Source organism: Oncorhynchus kisutch, linkage group LG19, assembly GCF_002021735.2.
Source record: "Oncorhynchus kisutch isolate 150728-3 linkage group LG19, Okis_V2, whole genome shotgun sequence".
Lineage (NCBI taxonomy): Eukaryota > Metazoa > Chordata > Actinopteri > Salmoniformes > Salmonidae > Oncorhynchus > Oncorhynchus kisutch.
In genome coordinates, this window is record NC_034192.2 from 63,164,031 (window position 1) to 63,183,067 (window position 19,037).

General features: G+C 45.1%; 1 protein-coding gene across 1 annotated transcript in view; it reads left to right on the forward strand.

The window, feature by feature from the left end:
* Positions 1-1,345: 1,345 nt before the first annotated feature.
* The window catches only part of LOC116355026 (fibroblast growth factor 16-like), a 59,727-nt gene continuing 42,035 nt past the window's right edge, over positions 1,346-19,037 (forward strand). The window contains exon 1 of the mRNA XM_031797969.1: positions 1,346-1,757. Within this exon, the coding sequence (XP_031653829.1) occupies positions 1,484-1,757 (274 nt within the window). The 5' untranslated portion in view covers positions 1,346-1,483. The remainder of the gene's footprint in view (positions 1,758-19,037) is intronic.

The window sequence follows — 19,037 nt, forward strand, 5'->3', positions numbered from 1 at the left end:
AGGTATCATGGATAAATATCGACTTGTTCACAATCCATTATATACAGTACCAATTTGACAGTGACTAACTGACTGACTGACAGAGTGACTGACAGTGTGGCTGACAGAGTGACTGGCAGTGTGGATGACAGAGTGACTGACATAGTGACTCACTGACTGGCAGAGTGACTGTCTGACTGACTGACAGACTGACTGACTGACTGACAGTGACTAACTGACTGACGGACTGATGGACAGAGTGACTGACTGACTGACAGAGTGACTGACTGACTGACTGACAGTGACTGACTGACTGACTGACTGACAGAGTGACTGACTGGATGACAGAGTGACTGACAGACTGACTGACAGAGTGACTGTCTGACTGACTGACTGACTGACAGTGACTAACTGACTGACAGAGTGACTGACTGACTGACTGACAGAGTGACTGATTGACTGACAGAGTGACTGACAGTGACTGACAGTGACTAACTGACTAACTGATTAACTGACTGATAGTGACTAACTGACTAACTGACTGACTGACTGACTGACTGACAGGGTGACTGACTGACTGACTGACAGGGTGACTGACTGACTGACTGACCGAGTGACTGACAGAGTGACTGACGGTGAGTGTGACTGACTGACTGACTGACTGACACCGATATAAAATGGGACCGAGTTGAACGGAGCTTTTCTGTTTGAAATCCGCGCAAGACATGAGGAAACTTCTCTTTGACTTTCTTCAGAGGGAAAATAACAGAGTCCCCGGTGCCGTTTGAGATAGAAGTGATATAGTGATACGACGTCAAGCGGTTAAGAGGTCTTTTACGAGTTCTTTATGGATGGATTCTGAATGTGGTAGTATGATGCACTGAAACATGTAGTTTATCAGCTCTGTGTCAACTTCCATCCGTGTTTTAATGATGATTGCGGCTTTCATTCCGGAATCTGTTCCTTATTTCAATGCACCACAAACTATCACCAGTTTCCTGCTCTTGGTTCCGTGGTGGTTTTATCAGCAGAAAGACACAGAGAGCCGAGCAGGGAGGTTGTCCTGCTACAGTACAGAAGACCAGTGATCCTACAGCGGCATCAGGACGAGGCCAGAGCGAAAAACACAAAAGGCTGCAGCAGCAGCATCATACAATAATCCAAGTTGGAATGAAACGATATATTTTTTGCAGTAAACTCATGATGCGGCACGCAAAGCGGGGATGCCAGCCAGGCGTGGCTTGCATTTGAAAAGCCATTATGTATATAACCAGCCTGTCCGTCTGATAAACACACTAATCTAAGTGATGAGTAGTAAAGGACACGTCATTAAATAAAGGAACCGATTTAACGAAGTTGAGGAGGAGGTGAAATACGCATTACGCCGGGTTGCATACCTTCGTGGCTTTTTGCGCACGGGATTTGACTTCCTATGTTGAACGATAAACTTCCTTGATTCAACGGACATTTTAATTGCATTAACAGATCCCTTCAGTTGTGCGCCATGTCGGAGGTTGGGGGCTTTCTAGGGACACTCGACTTGGATTTACAGAGTTTCCCCGCACTAGGAAGTATGCCCTTGGCAGAGGCGCCAGCGGGGTTACTGGATGAGAGGCTGGGACAGATCGAGGGGAGGTTACAGCGAGGCTCGCTGACGGAATTCGAGCACCTTAAAGGGATTCTGCGGCGGAGGCAGCTGTACTGTCGAACCGGATTCCAGCTGGAGATATTCCCCAACGGGACCGTGTACGGGACAAGACAGGACCACAGCCGATTCGGTAAGCTTCCACTAGTTGCATGTGAACTTGGTGTGGTTTTGTGCGCAAAGACCAAGTGCAACATCTTTTGCAACAACTTTTAAATTTGACACCTGGTTATTTATTTGCCGGGTTTCCTTTCACAAGGAGTTGAGATGCCTTTGATGATAGAGCAGCATCTTTTTCTGTCTTTCCGGTAACAGAAGATGTGTTATATATTGAACCGTAACAGAAGATGTGTTATATATTGAACCGTAACAGAAGATGTGTTATATATTGAACCGTAACAGAAAATGTGTTATATATTGAACCGTAACATAAGATGTGTTATATATTGAACCGTAACAGAAGATGTGTTATATATTGAACCGTAACAGAAGATGTGTTATATATTGAACCGTAACAGAAGATGTGTTATATATTGAACCGGTAACAGAAGATGTGTTATATATTGAACCGTAACAGAAGATGTGTTATATATTGAACCGTAACAGAAGATGTGTTATATTGAACTGTAACAGAAGATGTGTTATATATTGAACCGGTAACAGAAGATGTGTTATATATTGAACCGTAATAGAAGATGTGTTATATATTGAACCGTAACAGAAGATGTGTTATATATTGAACCGTAACAGAAGATGTGTTATATATTGAACTGTAACAGAAGATGTGTTATATTGAACCGGTAAAAGAAGATGTGTTATATATTGAACCGGTAACAGAAGATGTGTTATATATTGAGCCATAACAGAAGATGTGTTTTATATTGAACCGTAACAGAAGATGTGTTATATATTGAACCGTAACAGAAGATGTGTTATATATTGAACCGTAACAGAAGATGTGTTATATATTGAACCGGTAACAGAAGATGTGTTATATATTGAACCGGTAACAGAAGATGTGTTATATATTGAACCGTAACAGAAGATGTGTTATATATTGAACCGTAACAGAAGATGTGTTATATATTGAACCGGTAACAGAAGATGTGTTATATATTGAACCGTAACAGAAGATGTGTTATATATTGAACCGTAACAGAAGATGTGTTATATATTGAACCGTAACAGAAGATGTGTTATATATTGAACCGGTAACAGAAGATGTGTTATATATTGAACCGTAACAGAAGATGTGTTATATATTGAACCGTAACAGAAGATGTGTTATATATTGAACCGGTAACAGAAGATGTGTTATATATTGAACCGGTAACAGAAGATGTGTTATATATTGAACCGTAACAGAAGATGTGTTATATATTGAACCGTAACAGAAGATGTGTTATATATTGAACCGTAACAGAAGATGTGTTATATATTGAACCGTAACAGAAGATGTGTTATATATTGAACCGTAACAGAAGATGTGTTATATATTGAACCGTAACAGAAGATGTGTTATATATTGAACCGGTAACAGAAGATGTGTTATATATTGAACCGTAACAGAAGATGTGTTATATATTGAACCGTAACAGAAGATGTGTTATATTGAACTGTAACAGAAGATGTGTTATATATTGAACCGGTAACAGAAGATGTGTTATATATTGAACCGTAATAGAAGATGTGTTATATATTGAACCGTAACAGAAGATGTGTTATATATTGAACCGTAACAGAAGATGTGTTATATATTGAACTGTAACAGAAGATGTGTTATATTGAACCGGTAAAAGAAGATGTGTTATATATTGAACCGGTAACAGAAGATGTGTTATATATTGAACCATAACAGAAGATGTGTTTTATATTGAACCGTAACAGAAGATGTGTTATATATTGAACCGTAACAGAAGATGTGTTATATATTGAACCGGTAACAGAAGATGTGTTATATATTGAACCGTAACAGAAGATGTGTTATATATTGAACCGGTAACAGAAGATGTGTTATATATTGAACCGGTAACAGAAGATGTGTTATATATTGAACCGTAACAGAAGATGTGTTATATATTGAACCGTAACAGAAGATGTGTTATATATTGAACCGGTAACAGAAGATGTGTTATATATTGAACCGTAACAGAAGATGTGTTATATATTGAACCGTAACAGAAGATGTGTTATATATTGAACCGTAACAGAAGATGTGTTATATATTGAACCGTAACAGAAGATGTGTTATATATTGAACCGTAACAGAAGATGTGTTATATATTGAACCGTAACAGAAGATGTGTTATATATTGAACCGTAACAGAAGATGTGTTATATATTGAACCGGTAACAGAAGATGTGTTATATATTGAACCGTAACAGAAGATGTGTTATATATTGAACCGGTAACAGAAGATGTGTTATATATTGAACCGTAACTGAAGATGTGTTATATATTGAACCGTAACAGAAGATGTGTTATATATTGAACCGGTAACAGAAGATGTGTTATATATTGAACCGTAACAGAAGATGTGTTATATATTGAACCGTAACAGAAGATGTGTTATATATTGAACCGAAACAGAAGATGTGTTATATATTGAACCGTAACAGAAGATGTGTTATATATTGAACCGTAACAGAAGATGTGTTATATATTGAACCGGTAACAGAAGATGTGTTATATATTGAACCGTAACAGAAGATGTGTTATATATTGAACCGTAACAGAAGATGTGTTATATTGAACTGTAACAGAAGATGTGTTATATATTGAACCATAACAGAAGATGTGTTATATATTGAACCGTAATAGAAGATGTGTTATATATTGAACCGTAACAGAAGATGTGTTATATATTGAACCGTAACAGAAGATGTGTTATATATTGAACTGTAACAGAAGATGTGTTATATATTGAACCGGTAACAGAAGATGTGTTATATATTGAACCGGTAACAGAAGATGTGTTATATATTGAACCGGTAACAGAAGATGTGTTATATATTGAACCGTAACAGATGTGTTATATATTGAACCGTAACAGAAGATGTGTTATATATTGAACCGTAACAGAAGATGTGTTATATATTGAACCATAACAGAAGATGTGTTATATATTGAACCGGTAACAGAAGATGTGTTATATATTGAACCGTAACAGAAGATGTGTTATATATTGAACCGTAACAGAAGATGTGTTATATTGAACTGTAACAGAAGATGTGTTATATATTGAACCATAACAGAAGATGTGTTATATATTGAACCGTAATAGAAGATGTGTTATATATTGAACCGTAACAGAAGATGTGTTATATATTGAACCGTAACAGAAGATGTGTTATATATTGAACCGTAACAGAAGATGTGTTATATATTGAACTGTAACAGAAGATGTGTTATATTGAACCGGTAAAAGAAGATGTGTTATATATTGAACCGGTAACAGAAGATGTGTTATATATTGAACCATAACAGAAGATGTGTTTTATATTGAACCGTAACAGAAGATGTGTTATATATTGAACCGTAACAGAAGATGTGTTATATATTGAACCGGTAACAGAAGATGTGTTATATATTGAACCGTAACAGAAGATGTGTTATATATTGAACCGGTAACAGAAGATGTGTTATATATTGAACCGGTAACAGAAGATGTGTTATATATTGAACCGTAACAGAAGATGTGTTATATATTGAACCGTAACAGAAGATGTGTTATATATTGAACCGGTAACAGAAGATGTGTTATATATTGAACCGTAACTGAAGATGTGTTATATATTGAACCGTAACAGAAGATGTGTTATATATTGAACCGGTAACAGAAGATGTGTTATATATTGAACCGTAACAGAAGATGTGTTATATATTGAACCGTAACAGAAGATGTGTTATATATTGAACCGTAACAGAAGATGTGTTATATATTGAACCGTAACAGAAGATGTGTTATATATTGAACCGTAACAGAAGATGTGTTATATTTTGAACCGGTAACAGAAGATGTGTTATATATTGAACCGTAACAGAAGATGTGTTATATATTGAACCGTAACAGAAGATGTGTTATATTGAACTGTAACAGAAGATGTGTTATATATTGAACCATAACAGAAGATGTGTTATATATTGAACCGTAATAGAAGATGTGTTATATATTGAACCGTAACAGAAGATGTGTTATATATTGAACCGTAACAGAAGATGTGTTATATATTGAACCGTAACAGAAGATGTGTTATATATTGAACCGTAACAGAAGATGTGTTATATATTGAACCGTAACAGAAGATGTGTTATATATTGAACCGTAACAGAAGATGTGTTATATATTGAACCGTAACAGAAGATGTGTTATATATTGAACCGTAACAGAAGATGTGTTATATATTGAACCGTAACAGAAGATGTGTTATGCAGTCCATTTGATTCCTATTATGGCCCACTTCTCAGAATGTGATTAGTCATATTGCTGAAGGATTTCTGGTGTGTGTGTGTTTGCGTGCCGTGCGCGTGCGTGCGTGCGTGTGTGTGTGTGCGTGTGTGTCCGTGTGTGCGTGTGTGTGTGTGTGTCCGTGTGTGTGTGTGTGTTTGCGTGCCGTGCGCGTGCGTGTGTGTGTGCGTGTGTGTCCGTGTGTGTGTGTGTGTGTGTGTCTGTGTTATCCCGTCAGCAGGACAGCCACATGCCTTCCTTCCCCCGTCCAACCCACCCTCAGCGGGGCGCGGGAGCACCGGGCAGCCAGGTGGCTCCCCTCAGAGAGAGAGAGAGAGAGAGCTGGACAGGCAGTGGTCCGTGTCTGGTTCTCTGTTTAACTGGTTCAAAGGGACCATACCGGCTCTCTCTCTCCTAATTCTACTATTAATACGAATCATTGGAGGTGTGGTTCCAATCACTATCACAGACACATGAGGTCACAGAGAAAACATGCACATTCCCTGCATCTCTTGTCCATTCAGTCATTCTGCAGGTGCAGCTTCTCTGTTAGGTTCACTGCCTGCCTGCCACGGAGAGAAAGAGAGAGTTGGGGAAAGATTGATGGAGAGAGAGTGAGGTCATTCTGCAGGTGCAGCTTCTCTGTTAGGCTCACTGCCTGCCTGCCATGGAGAGAAAGAGAGAGTTGGGGAAAGATTGATGGAGAGAGAGAGGTCATTCTGCAGGTGCAGCTTCTCTGTTAGGCTCACTGCCTGCCTGCCACGGAGAGAAAGAGAGAGTTGGGGAAAGATTGATGGAGAGAGAGTGAGGTCATTCTGCAGGTGCAGCTTCTCTGTTAGGCTCACTGCCTGCCTGCCATGGAGAGAAAGAGAGAGTTGGGGAAAGATTGATGGAGAGAGAGAGGTCATTCTGCAGGTGCAGCTTCTCTGTTAGGCTCACTGCCTGCCTGCCACGGAGAGAAAGAGAGAGTTGGGGAAAGATTGATGGAGAGAGAGTGAGGTCATTCTGCAGGTGCAGCTTCTCTGTTAGGCTCACTGCCTGCCTGCCACGGAGAGAAAGAGAGAGTTGGGGAAAGATTGATGGAGAGAGAGTGAGGTCATTCTGCAGGTGCAGCGTCTCTGTTAGGCTCACTGCCTGCCTGCCACGGAGAGAAAGAGAGAGTTGGGGAAAGATTGATGGAGAGAGAGTGAGGTCATTCTGCAGGTGCAGCTTCTCTGTTAGGCTCACTGCCTGCCTGCCACGGAAAGAAAGAGAGAGTTGGGGAAAGATTGATGGAGAGAGAATGAGATGGGGAGAGAGAGATGGGGAGAGAGTGATGAGATGGAGAGAGAGTGATGAGACAGAGATATAAGGAGAGAGGGAGAGAGACAGATGGGGGAGAGAGACAGGGAGAGAGAAAGAGAGTTGAATTGAATTTGAATTTAATTTAATTGAGGAAGAGATGGGGAGAGAGGGAGAGAGAGAGTGATGTGAGAGAGAGAGATGGGGAGGGGGTGAGAGAGAGATGGGGGAGAGAGAGAGGAAGATGGGGAGAGGGAGAGAGAGAGAGAGGAAGATGGGGAGAGGGGGAGAGAGAGAGAGAGAGAGAGAGAGAGAGAGAGAGAGAGAGAGAGAGAGAGAGAGAGAGAGAGGAAGATGGGGAGAGGAAGAGAGAGAGAGATGGGGAGGGAGAGGGAGAGAGAGGAAGATGGGGAGAGGGAGAGAGAGGAGGAGGGAGAGAGGAAGATGGGGAAAGGGAGAGAGAGAGCTTGATGGGGAAAGAGAGAGAGAGAGATGGAGAGAGAGATGGGAGGTTAGAGAGAGAGAGTGTGTGATGGATAAGATGGATAGACAGAGAGAGAGAAAGAGAGAAACAGAGAGAGAGAGAGCGAGGGGAAGAGAGAGAGCGAGGGGGAGAGAGATGGGGAAAGAGAGAGACAGAGAGAGAGCTAGGGGGAGAGAGAAAGAGAGAGTGAGGGGTGAGAGAGAGATGGGAAGAGAGAGAGTGGTGGGGACAGAGACAGAGAGAGAGATGGAAAGTGGGAGACAGAGAGAGAGGGGGGAGAGAGAAAGAGAGAGTGAGGGGTGAGAGAGAGAGATGGGAAGAGAGAGAGTGGTGGGGACAGAGACAGAGAGGGAGATGGGAGGAGGGAGACAGAGAGAGGGGGGGGGAGAGAGAGAGTGAGGGGTGAGAGAGAGAGATGGGAAGAGAGAGAGTGGTGGGGACAGAGACAGAGAGGGAGATGGGAGGAGGGAGACAGAGAGAGAGGCGGGGGGAGAGAGAGAGATGGGAAGAGAGAGAGTGGTGGGGACAGAGACAGAGAGGGAGATGGGAGGAGGGAGACAGAGAGAGAGGGGGGGGAGAGAGAGAGTGAGGGGTGAGAGAGAGATGGGGGAGAGAGAGAGGAAGATGGGGAGAGGGAGAGAGAGAGAGGAAGATGGGGAGAGGGGGAGAGAGAGAGAGAGAGAGAGGAAGATGGGGAGAGGGAGAGAGAGAGAGATGGGGAGGGAGAGGGAGAGAGAGGAAGATGGGGAGAGGGAGAGAGAGGAGGAGGGAGAGAGGGAGAGAGGAAGATGGGGAAAGGGGAGAGAGAGAGCTTGATGGGGAAAGAGAGAGAGAGAGATGGAGAGAGAGATGGGAGGTTAGAGAGAGAGAGTGTGTGATGGGTAAGAGATAGACAGAGAGAGAGAAAGAGAGAAACAGAGAGAGAGAGAGCGAGGGGAAGAGAGAGAGCGAGGGGGAGAGAGATGGGGAAAGAGAGAGACAGAGAGAGAGCTAGGGGGAGAGAGAAAGAGAGAGTGAGGGGTGAGAGAGAGAGATGGGAAGAGAGAGAGTGGTGGGGACAGAGACAGAGAGAGAGATGGAAAGTGGGAGACAGAGAGAGAGGGGGAGAGAGAAAGAGAGAGTGAGGGGTGAGAGAGAGAGATGGGAAGAGAGAGAGTGGTGGGGACAGAGACAGAGAGGGAGATGGGAGGAGGGAGACAGAGAGAGGGGGGGGGGAGTGAGAGAGTGAGGGGTGAGAGAGAGAGATGGGAAGAGAGAGAGTGGTGGGGACAGAGACAGAGAGGGAGATGGGAGGAGGGAGACAGAGAGAGAGGGGGGGGAGAGAGAGAGATGGGAAGAGAGAGAGTGGTGGGGACAGAGACAGAGAGGGAGATGGGAGGAGGGAGACAGAGAGAGAGGGGGGAGAGAGAGAGTGAGGGGTGAGAGAGAGAGTGAGGGGTGAGAGAGAGAGATGGGAAGAGAGAGAGTGGTGGGGACAGAGACAGAGAGGGAGATGGGAGGAGGGAGACAGAGAGAGGGGGGGGGAGAGAGAGAGTGAGGGGTGAGAGAGAGAGTGAGGGGTGAGAGAGAGAGATGGGAAGAGAGAGAGTGGTGGGGACAGAGACAGAGAGGGAGATGGGAGGAGGGAGACAGAGAGAGAGGGGGGGGGAGAGAGAGAGAGCATACCACAGCATGCAATCACAGCAGCAAGATTTGTGACCTGTTGCCACAAGAAAAGGGCAACCAGTGAAGAACATCATTACAACACTGTATATAGACATAATATGACATTAGAAATGTCTTTATTCTTTTTGAAGCTTCTGTGAGTGTAATGTTTACTGTTCAGTTTTATTGTTTATTTCACTTTTGTATATTATCTAGCAGAATACCTGTCCACTGTGACTGACCCAAACTTAAGGAAAGCTTTGACTATGTACAGACTTAGTGAGCATAGCCTTGCTATTGAGAAAGCCTGACGTAGACAGACCTGGCTCTGAAGAGAAGACAGGCTATGTGCAGAGATGAGAGAGATGGGGAAAGAGAGAGACAGAGAGAGAGCTAGGGGGAGAGAGAAAGAGAGAGTGAGGGGTGAGAGAGAGAGATGGGAAGAGAGAGAGTGGTGGGGACAGAGACAGAGAGAGATGGGAAGAGAGAGAGTGGTGGGGACAGAGACAGAGAGAGAGATGGAAAGTGGGAGACAGAGAGAGAGGGGGAGAGAGAAAGAGAGAGTGAGGGGTGAGAGAGAGAGATGGGAAGAGAGAGAGTGGTGGGGACAGAGACAGAGAGGGAGATGGGAGGAGGGAGACAGAGAGAGGGGGGGGGAGTGAGAGAGTGAGGGGTGAGAGAGAGAGATGGGAAGAGAGAGAGTGGTGGGGACAGAGACAGAGAGGGAGATGGGAGGAGGGAGACAGAGAGAGAGGGGGGGGGGGAGAGAGATGGGAAGAGAGAGAGTGGTGGGGACAGAGACAGAGAGGGAGATGGGAGGAGGGAGACAGAGAGAGAGGGGGGGGAGAGAGAGAGTGAGGGGTGAGAGAGAGAGTGAGGGGTGAGAGAGAGAGATGGGAAGAGAGAGAGTGGTGGGGACAGAGACAGAGAGGGAGATGGGAGGAGGGAGACAGAGAGAGAGGGGGGGAGAGAGAGAGAGCATACCACAGCATGCAATCACAGCAGCAAGATTTGTGACCTGTTGCCACAAGAAAAGGGCAACCAGTGAAGAACATCATTACAACACTGTATATAGACATAATATGACATTAGAAATGTCTTTATTCTTTTGAAGCTTCTGTGAGTGTAATGTTTACTGTTCAGTTTTATTGTTTATTTCACTTTTGTATATTATCTAGCAGAATACCTGTCCACTGTGACTGACCCAAACTTAAGGAAAGCTTTGACTATGTACAGACTTAGTGAGCATAGCCTTGCTATTGAGAAAGCCTGACGTAGACAGACCTGGCTCTGAAGAGAAGACAGGCTATGTGCACACTGCCCACAAAATGAGGTGGAAACTGAGCTGCACTTCCTAACCTCCTGTCCAACGTATGACCATATTAGAGAGACATATTTCCCTCAGATTACACAGATCCACAAAGAATTTTTAAAAATCAAATTTTGATAAACTCGATTATCATCTCGATTGATTTAACTAGGCAAGTCAGTTAAGAACACATTCTTATTTTCAATGATGGCCTAGGAACAGTGGGTTAACTGCCTTGTTCAGGGGCAGAACGACAGATTTGTACCATGTCAGCTCGGGGGTTTGAACTTGCAACCTTCCGGTTACTAGTCTAACCACTAGGCTACCCTGCCGCCCCAGTGTGCCAACACAGCAGCAAGATTTGTGACCTGTTGCCACAAGAAAAGGGCAACCAGTGAAGAACAAACACCATTGTAAATACAACCCATATTTATGAATATTTATTTTCCCTTGTGTTATTTAACAATTTTTACATCGTTACAACACTGTGTATGTATATATATATATATGTATAATATGACATTTGTAATGTCTTAATTGTTTTGAAACCTCTGTATGTGTAATGTTTACTGTTCATTTTTATTTTTTATTCCACTTTTGTGTATTATCTACCTCACTTGCTTTGGCAATGTTAACACATGTTTCCCATGCCAATAAAGCCCCTTGAATTGAATTGAATTGAGAGATGAGGAGAGAGAGAGAGATGGGGACAGAGAGAGACAGAGAGAGATGAGAGAGAGAGATGGGGAAAGAGACAGACAGAGAGCGATGAGGAGAGAGAGAGAGATGGGGACAGAGAGAGAGAGATGGGGAAAGAGAGAGACAGAGAGAGAGAGAGAGACAGAGAGAGATGAGAGAGAGATATGGGGAAAGAGACAGACAGAGAGAGCCGGTGGTGTACAGGTCTGAACAGGGCTAGGGAGTGCTGAACAGGGCTGAACAGGGCTGAGGAAGGCTGAACAGGGCTGAGGAGGGCTGAACAGGGCTGAGGAGGGCTGAGGAGGGCTGAACAGGGCTGAACAGGGCTGGGGAGTGCTGAACAGGGCTGAACAGGGCTGAGGAGGGCTGAACAGGGCTGAACAGGGCTGGGGAGTGCTGAACAGGGCTGAGGAGGGCTGAACAGGGCTGAACAGGGCTGAGGAGGGCTGAACAGGGCTGAGGAGGGCTGAACAGGGCTGAACAGGGCTGAGGAAGGCTGAACAGGGCTGAGGAGGGCTGAACAGGGCTGAGGAGGGATAAACAGGGCTGAGGAGGTCTAGAGAGGGTTGGGTGGTCTGCCCCAACCCGGATGGTGTTTCTTTCTGGCTTCACTTTGGGTTAGAGCAGGTGTCAGTGCTGGGGAGGCTGGGAGAGAGAAGAGAGACGGAGGAGATGGGTTTGATTAAAATGAATAATGTCACCAGGGTCAGAGAGTTCTGCTCTTTAATTCCCTGGCAGCATCATCGTAGAGGATCAGAGAGAGAGCTGGTCTTTAAATCCCTGGCAGCATCATCGTACTGGATCAGAGAGAGAGCTGGTCTTTAATTCCCTGGCAGCATCATCGTAGAGGATCAGAGAGAGAGCTGGTCTTTAAATCCCTGGCAGCATCATCGTACTGGATCAGAGAGAGAGCTGGTCTTTAATTCCCTGGCAGCATCATCGTAGAGGATCAAAGAGAGCTGGTCTTTAATTCCCTGGCAGTCACATCGTAGAGGATCAGAGAGAGAGCTGGTCTTTAAATCCCTGGCAGCATCATCGTACTGGATCAGAGAGAGAGCTGGTCTTTAATTCCCTGGCAGCATCATCGTAGAGGATCAAAGAGAGCTGGTCTTTAATTCCCTGGCAGCATCATCGTAGAGGATCAGAGAGAGCTGGCCTTTAATTCCCTGGCAGCATCATCGTACTGGATCAGAGAGAGAGATGCTCTTTAATTCCCTGGCAGCATCATCGTAGAGGATCAAAGAGAGCTGGTCTTTAATTCCCTGGCAGCATCATCGTAGAGGATCAAAGAGAGCTGGTCTTTAATTCCCTGGCAGCATCATCGTAGAGGATCAGAGAGAGCTGGTCTTTAATTCCCTGGCAGCATCATCATAGAAGTTCAAAGAGAGCTGGCCTTTAATTCCCTGGCAGCATCATCGTACTGGATCAGAGAGAGAGATGCTCTTTAATTCCCTGGCAGCATCATCGTAGAGGATCAGAGAGAGAGCTGGTCTTTAAATCCCTGGCAGCATCATCGTACTGGATCAGAGAGAGAGCTGGTCTTTAATTCCCTGGCAGCATCATCGTAGAGGATCAGAGAGAGAGCTGGTCTTTAATTCCCTGGCAGCATCATCGTAGAGGATCAGAGAGAGCTGGTCTTTAATTCCCTGGCAGCATCATCATAGAAGTTCAAAGAGAGCTGGCCTTTAATTCCCTGGCAGCATCATCGTACTGGATCAGAGAGAGAGATGCTATTTAATTCCCTGGCAGCATCATCGTAGAGGATCAAAGAGAGCTGGTCTTTAATTCCCTGGCAGCATCATCGTAGAGGATCAGAGAGAGCTGGTCTTTAATTCCCTGGCAGCATCATCGTAGAGGATCAAAGAGAGCTGGTCTTTAATTCCCTGGCAGCATCATCGTACTGGATCAGAGAGAGAGATGGTCTTTAATTCCCTGGCAGCATCATCGTAGAGGATCAGAGAGAGAGATGGTCTTTAATTCCCTGGCAGCATCATCATAGAGGATCAAAGAGAGCTGGTCTTTAATTCCCTGGCAGCATCATCGTACTGGATCAGAGAGAGAGATGGTCTTTAAATCCCTGGCAGCATCATCGTAGAGAATCAAAGAGAGCTGGTCTTTAATTCCCTGGCAGCATCATCATACTGAATCAGAGAGAGAGATGGTCTTTAATTCCCTGGCAGCATCATCGTACAGGATCAAAGAGAGCTGGTCTTTAATTCCCTGGCAGCATCATCGTAGAGGATCAGAGAGAGAGCTAGTCTTTAATTCCCTGGCAGCATCATCGTAGAGGATCAGATAGAGCTGGTCTTTCATTCCCTGGCAGCATCATCGTAGAGGATCAGAGAGAGATGGTCTTTAATTCCCTGGCAGCATCATCGTAGAGGATCAGAGAGAGCTGGTCTTTCATTCCCTGGCAGCATCATCGTAGAGGATCAGAGAGAGAGCTGGTCTTTAAATCCCTGGCAGCATCATCGTACTGGATCAGAGAGAGAGCTGGTCTTTAATTCCCTGGCAGCATCATCGTAGAGGATCAAAGAGAGCTGGTCTTTAATTCCCTGGCAGCATCATCGTAGAGGATCAGAGAGAGCTGGTCTTTAATCCCTGGCAGCATCATCATAGAAGTTCAAAGAGAGCTGGCCTTTAATTCCCCTGGCAGCATCATCGTACTGTATCAGAGAGAGAGATGCTCTTTAATTCCCTGGCAGCATCATCGTAGAGGATTAAAGAGAGCTGGTCTTTAATTCCCTGGCAGCATCATCGTAGAGGATCAAAGAGAGCTGGTCTTTAATTCCCTGGCAGCATCATCGTAGAGGATCAGAGAGAGCTGGTCTTTAATTCCCTGGCAGCATCATCATAGAAGTTCAAAGAGAGCTGGCCTTTAATTCCCTGGCAGCATCATCGTACTGGATCAGAGAGAGAGATGCTCTTTAATTCCCTGGCAGCATCATCGTAGAGGATCAGAGAGAGAGCTGGTCTTTAAATCCCTGGCAGCATCATCGTACTGGATCAGAGAGAGAGCTGGTCTTTAATTCCCTGGCAGCATCATCGTAGAGGATCAAAGAGAGCTGGTCTTTAATTCCCTGGCAGCATCATCGTAGAGGATCAGAGAGAGCTGGTCTTTAATTCCCTGGCAGCATCATCATAGAAGTTCAAAGAGAGCTGGCCTTTAATTCCCTGGCAGCATCATCGTACTGGATCAGAGAGAGAGATGCTCTTTAATTCCCTGGCAGCATCATCGTAGAGGATCAAAGAGAGCTGGTCTTTAATTCCCTGGCAGCATCATCGTAGAGGATCAGAGAGAGCTGGTCTTTAATTCCCTGGCAGCATCATCGTAGAGGATCAGAGAGAGCTGGTCTTTAATTCCCTGGCAGCATCATCGTAGAGGATCAGAGAGAGCTGGTCTTTCATTCCCTGGCAGCATCATCGTAGAGGATCAAAGAGAGCTGGTCTTTCATTCCCTGGCAGCATCATCGTAGAGGATCAAGAGAGCTGGTCTTTAATTCCCTGGCAGCATCATCGTAGAGGATCAGAGAGAGAGATGGTCTTTAATTCCCTGGCACCATCATCGTAGAGGATCAAAGAGAGCTGGTCTTTAATTCCCTTGCAGCATCATCGTACTGGATCAGAGAGAGAGCTGGTCTTTAATTCCCTGGCAGCATCATCGTAGAGGATCAGAGAGTGAGATGGTCTTTAATTCCCTGGCAGCATCATCGTAGAGGATCAGAGAGAGAGATGGTCTTTAAATCCCTGGCAGCATCATCGTAGAGGATCAAAGCGAGCTGGTCTTTAATTCCCTGGCAGCATCATCGTAGAGGATCAGAGAGAGAGATGGTCTTTAATTCCCTGGCAGCATCATCGTAGAGGATCAAAGAGAGCTGGTCTTTAATTCCCTGGCAGCATCATCGTACTGGATCAGAGAGAGAGATGGTCTTTAATTCCCTGGCAGCATCATCGTAGAGGATCAAAGAGAGCTGGTCTTTAATTCCCTGGCAGCATCATCGTAGAGGATCAGAGAGAGCTGGTCTTTAATTCCCTGGCAGCATCATCGTAGAGGATCAGAGAGAGCTGGTCTTTCATTCCCTGGCAGCATCATCGTAGAGGATCAGAGAGAGAGCTAGTCTTTAATTCCCTGGCAGCATCATCGTAGAGGATCAGAGAGAGCTGGTCTTTCATTCCCCGGCAGCATCATCGTAGAGGATCAGAGAGAGATGGTCTTTAATTCCCTGGCAGCATCATCGTAGAGGATCAGAGAGAGCTGGTCTTTCATTCCCTGGCAGCATCATCGTAGAGGATCAGAGAGAGCTGGTCTTTCATTCCCTGGCAGCATCATCGTAGAGGATCAGAGAGAGCTGGTCTTTCATTCCCTGGCAGCATCATCGTAGAGGATCAGAGAGAGCTGGTCTTTCATTCCCTGGCAGCATCATCGTAGAGGATCAAAGAGAGCTGGTCTTTCATTCCCTGGCAGCATCATCGTAGAGGATCAGAGAGAGCTGGTCTTTCATTCCCTGGCAGCATCATCGTAGAGGATCAGAGAGAGATGGTCTTTCATTCCCTGGCAGCATCATCGTAGAGGATCAGAGAGAGCTGGTCTTTCATTCCCTGGCAGCATCATCGTAGAGAATCAAAGAGAGCTGGTCTTTCATTCCCTGGCAGCATCATCGTAGAGGATCAGAGAGAGCTGGTCTTTCATTCCCTGGCAGCATCATCGTAGAGGATTAGGGAGCAGGACGAGGCTGTTTGCATCACAAATGGCATCCTATTGCCCTGGTCAAAAGTAGTGCAATACAAATACATTACATAGTGCACTACACTACATGCCCAGGTGTTGTCGTGTCCTGGCCAGGGGAGGACTGGACGATAAACACTAATAACACCTGTATTGGGTTATAGTTCTGCATCAGCTGTAGTAGTGTTTATCCACAGTTTATATCAACTATTAGAAAACATCCCTGTTCAGGCTTCAGGTAGAGACCAAATACTGTGGGAAAACATTCAATGTGTTCTGTCTATGGGCTCTGGACAAAAGTAGCACACTATAAAGGGAATTATACGGTGCCATTTGGGACGAAGACCATAAAGAGAAACATCTAGAACTAGTGGGGAGCTTCTGTTTCTCTCTGCACCCCATAACGACTGAGATCAGCTGTCCACAACTCAGTCCCTATCATTGGCTACATTTCAAATGGCACCATATTCCCTACTTTAGACCAGAGCCCTATGGAACCTTATTCCCTATATAGCGCACTACTTTATACCAGAGCCCTATGGCATAGGGAATAGGGTGCCATAGGGCTGGTCTAAAGTAGTGCACTATGTAGGGAATAGGGTTCCATAGGGCTGGTCTAAAGTAGTGCACTATATAGGGAATAGGGTTCCATAGGGCTCTAAAGTAGTGCACTATATAGGGAATAGGGTTCCATAGGGCTGTAAAGTAGTGTAATATATAGGGAATAGGGTGCCATAGGGCTCTGGTCTAAAGTAGTGCACTATATAGGGAATAGGTTTCCATAGGGCTCTGGTCTAAAGTAGTGTACTATATAGGGAATAGGGTTCCATAGGGCTCTGGTCTAAAGTAGTGTACTATATAGGGAATAGGGTTCCATAGGGCTCTGGTCTAAAGTAGTGCACTATATAGGGAATAGGTTTCCATAGGGCTCTGGTCTAAAGTAGTGTACTATATAGGGAATAGGGTTCCATAGGGCTCTGGTCTAAAGTAGTGCACTATATAGGGAATAGGGTTCCATAGGGCTCTGGTCTAAAGTAGTGCACTATATAGGGAATAGGGTTCCATAGGGCTCTGGTCTAAAATAGTGTACTATATAGGGAATAGGGTTCCATAGGGCTCTGGTCTAAAGTAGTGCACTATATAGGGAATAGGGTTCCATAGGGCTCTGGTCTAAAGTAGTGTACTATATAGGGAATAGGGTTCTATAGGGCTCTGGTCTAAAGTAGTGCACTATATAGGGAATAGGGTTCCATAGGGCTCTGGTCAAAAGTAGTGTACTATATAGGGAATATGGTTCTATAGGGCTCTGGTCTAAAGTAGTGCACTATATAGGGAATAGGGTTCCATAGGGCTCTGGTCTAAAGTAGTGCACTATATAGGGAATAGGGTTCCATAGGGCTCTGGTCTAAAGTAGTGTACTATATAGGGAATAGGGTTCCATAGGGCTCTGGTCTAAAGTAGTGCACTATATAGGGAATAGGGTTCCATTGGGCTCTGGTCTAAAGTAGTGCACTATATAGGGAATAGGGTTCCATAGGGCTCTGGTCTAAAGTAGTGCACTATATAGGGAATAGGGTTCCATAGGGCTCTGGTCTAAAGTAGTGCACTATATAGGGAATAGGGTTCCATAGGGCTCTGGTCTAAAGTAGTGCACTATATAGGAAATAGGGTTCCATAGGGCTCTAGTCTAAAATAGTGTACTATATAGGGAATAGGGTTCCATAGGGCCCTGGTCTAAAGTAGTGCACTATATAGGGAATAGGGTTCCATAGGGCTCTGGTCTAAAGTAGTGCACTATATAGGGAATAGTGTTCCATAGGGCTCTGGTCTAAAGTAGTGCACTATATAGGGAATAGGATTCCATTTGGGGCTCAAGTCTACAAAGGTCTCGTATGAATATTTGCTGCTACCACCAAGAACTGCACCCGCGGCGGCTCCACCCGGGCCAGCGCCCCATGCTTCCATGGCGACCCTCCTTCTCGTCACGGCGTAGCTTGGCAACGGCCCACGCAGCCATCAGGAGGGTAACAGCTATTTAGTCATTGTCAGCCACTGCTAGCGGCCTTTACCCTCTGCACAGTCACCAGCTGTTTGTTTTAGCCTGGATAATAATGGCCAGTATCGGACTGTTTCTCCACTACAACACCGGATTCTTGCCTAAGCCCTGGACCTTTACTCCTGATCATCACAGCTCCTGATCATCACAGCTGCCACCGAGTGACCCAGCCACGAAGCTAGCCATGAGCCAGGCCCATCTCCCAGCCTACTCAGTGATCACCTCCCGGACCCCAACACGGATTAAAGCCTTATAGTTCTAAGCTCTTCTTTCTTGTATTTTACGATATTGAAAATGATACAGTCGGTATTTCGAAATACCCCGGTATTTGGTGTAAACGGTATAAACGGTATACGGTATAAATGGTATATCGGCCAAATCTAGTATGTATGGTGTAACGTGTTGTCTCTGTCCTCTCCAGGTATCCTAGAGTTCATCAGTCTGGCTGTAGGGCTGGTCTATATCTCTGACAGGTGTTGTCTCTGTCCTCTCCAGGTATCCTAGAGTTCATCAGTCTGGCTGTAGGGCTGGTCTATATCTCTGACAGGTGTTGTCTCTGTCCTCTCCAGGTATCCTAGAGTTCATCAGTCTGGCTGTAGGGCTGGTCTATATCTCTGACAGGTGTTGTCTCTGTCCTCTCCATCCTAGAGTTCATCAGTCTGGCTGTAGGGCTGGTCTATATCTCTGACAGGTGTTGTCTCTGTCCTCTCCAGGTATCCTAGAGTTCATCAGTCTGGCTGTAGGGCTGGTCTATATCTCTGACAGG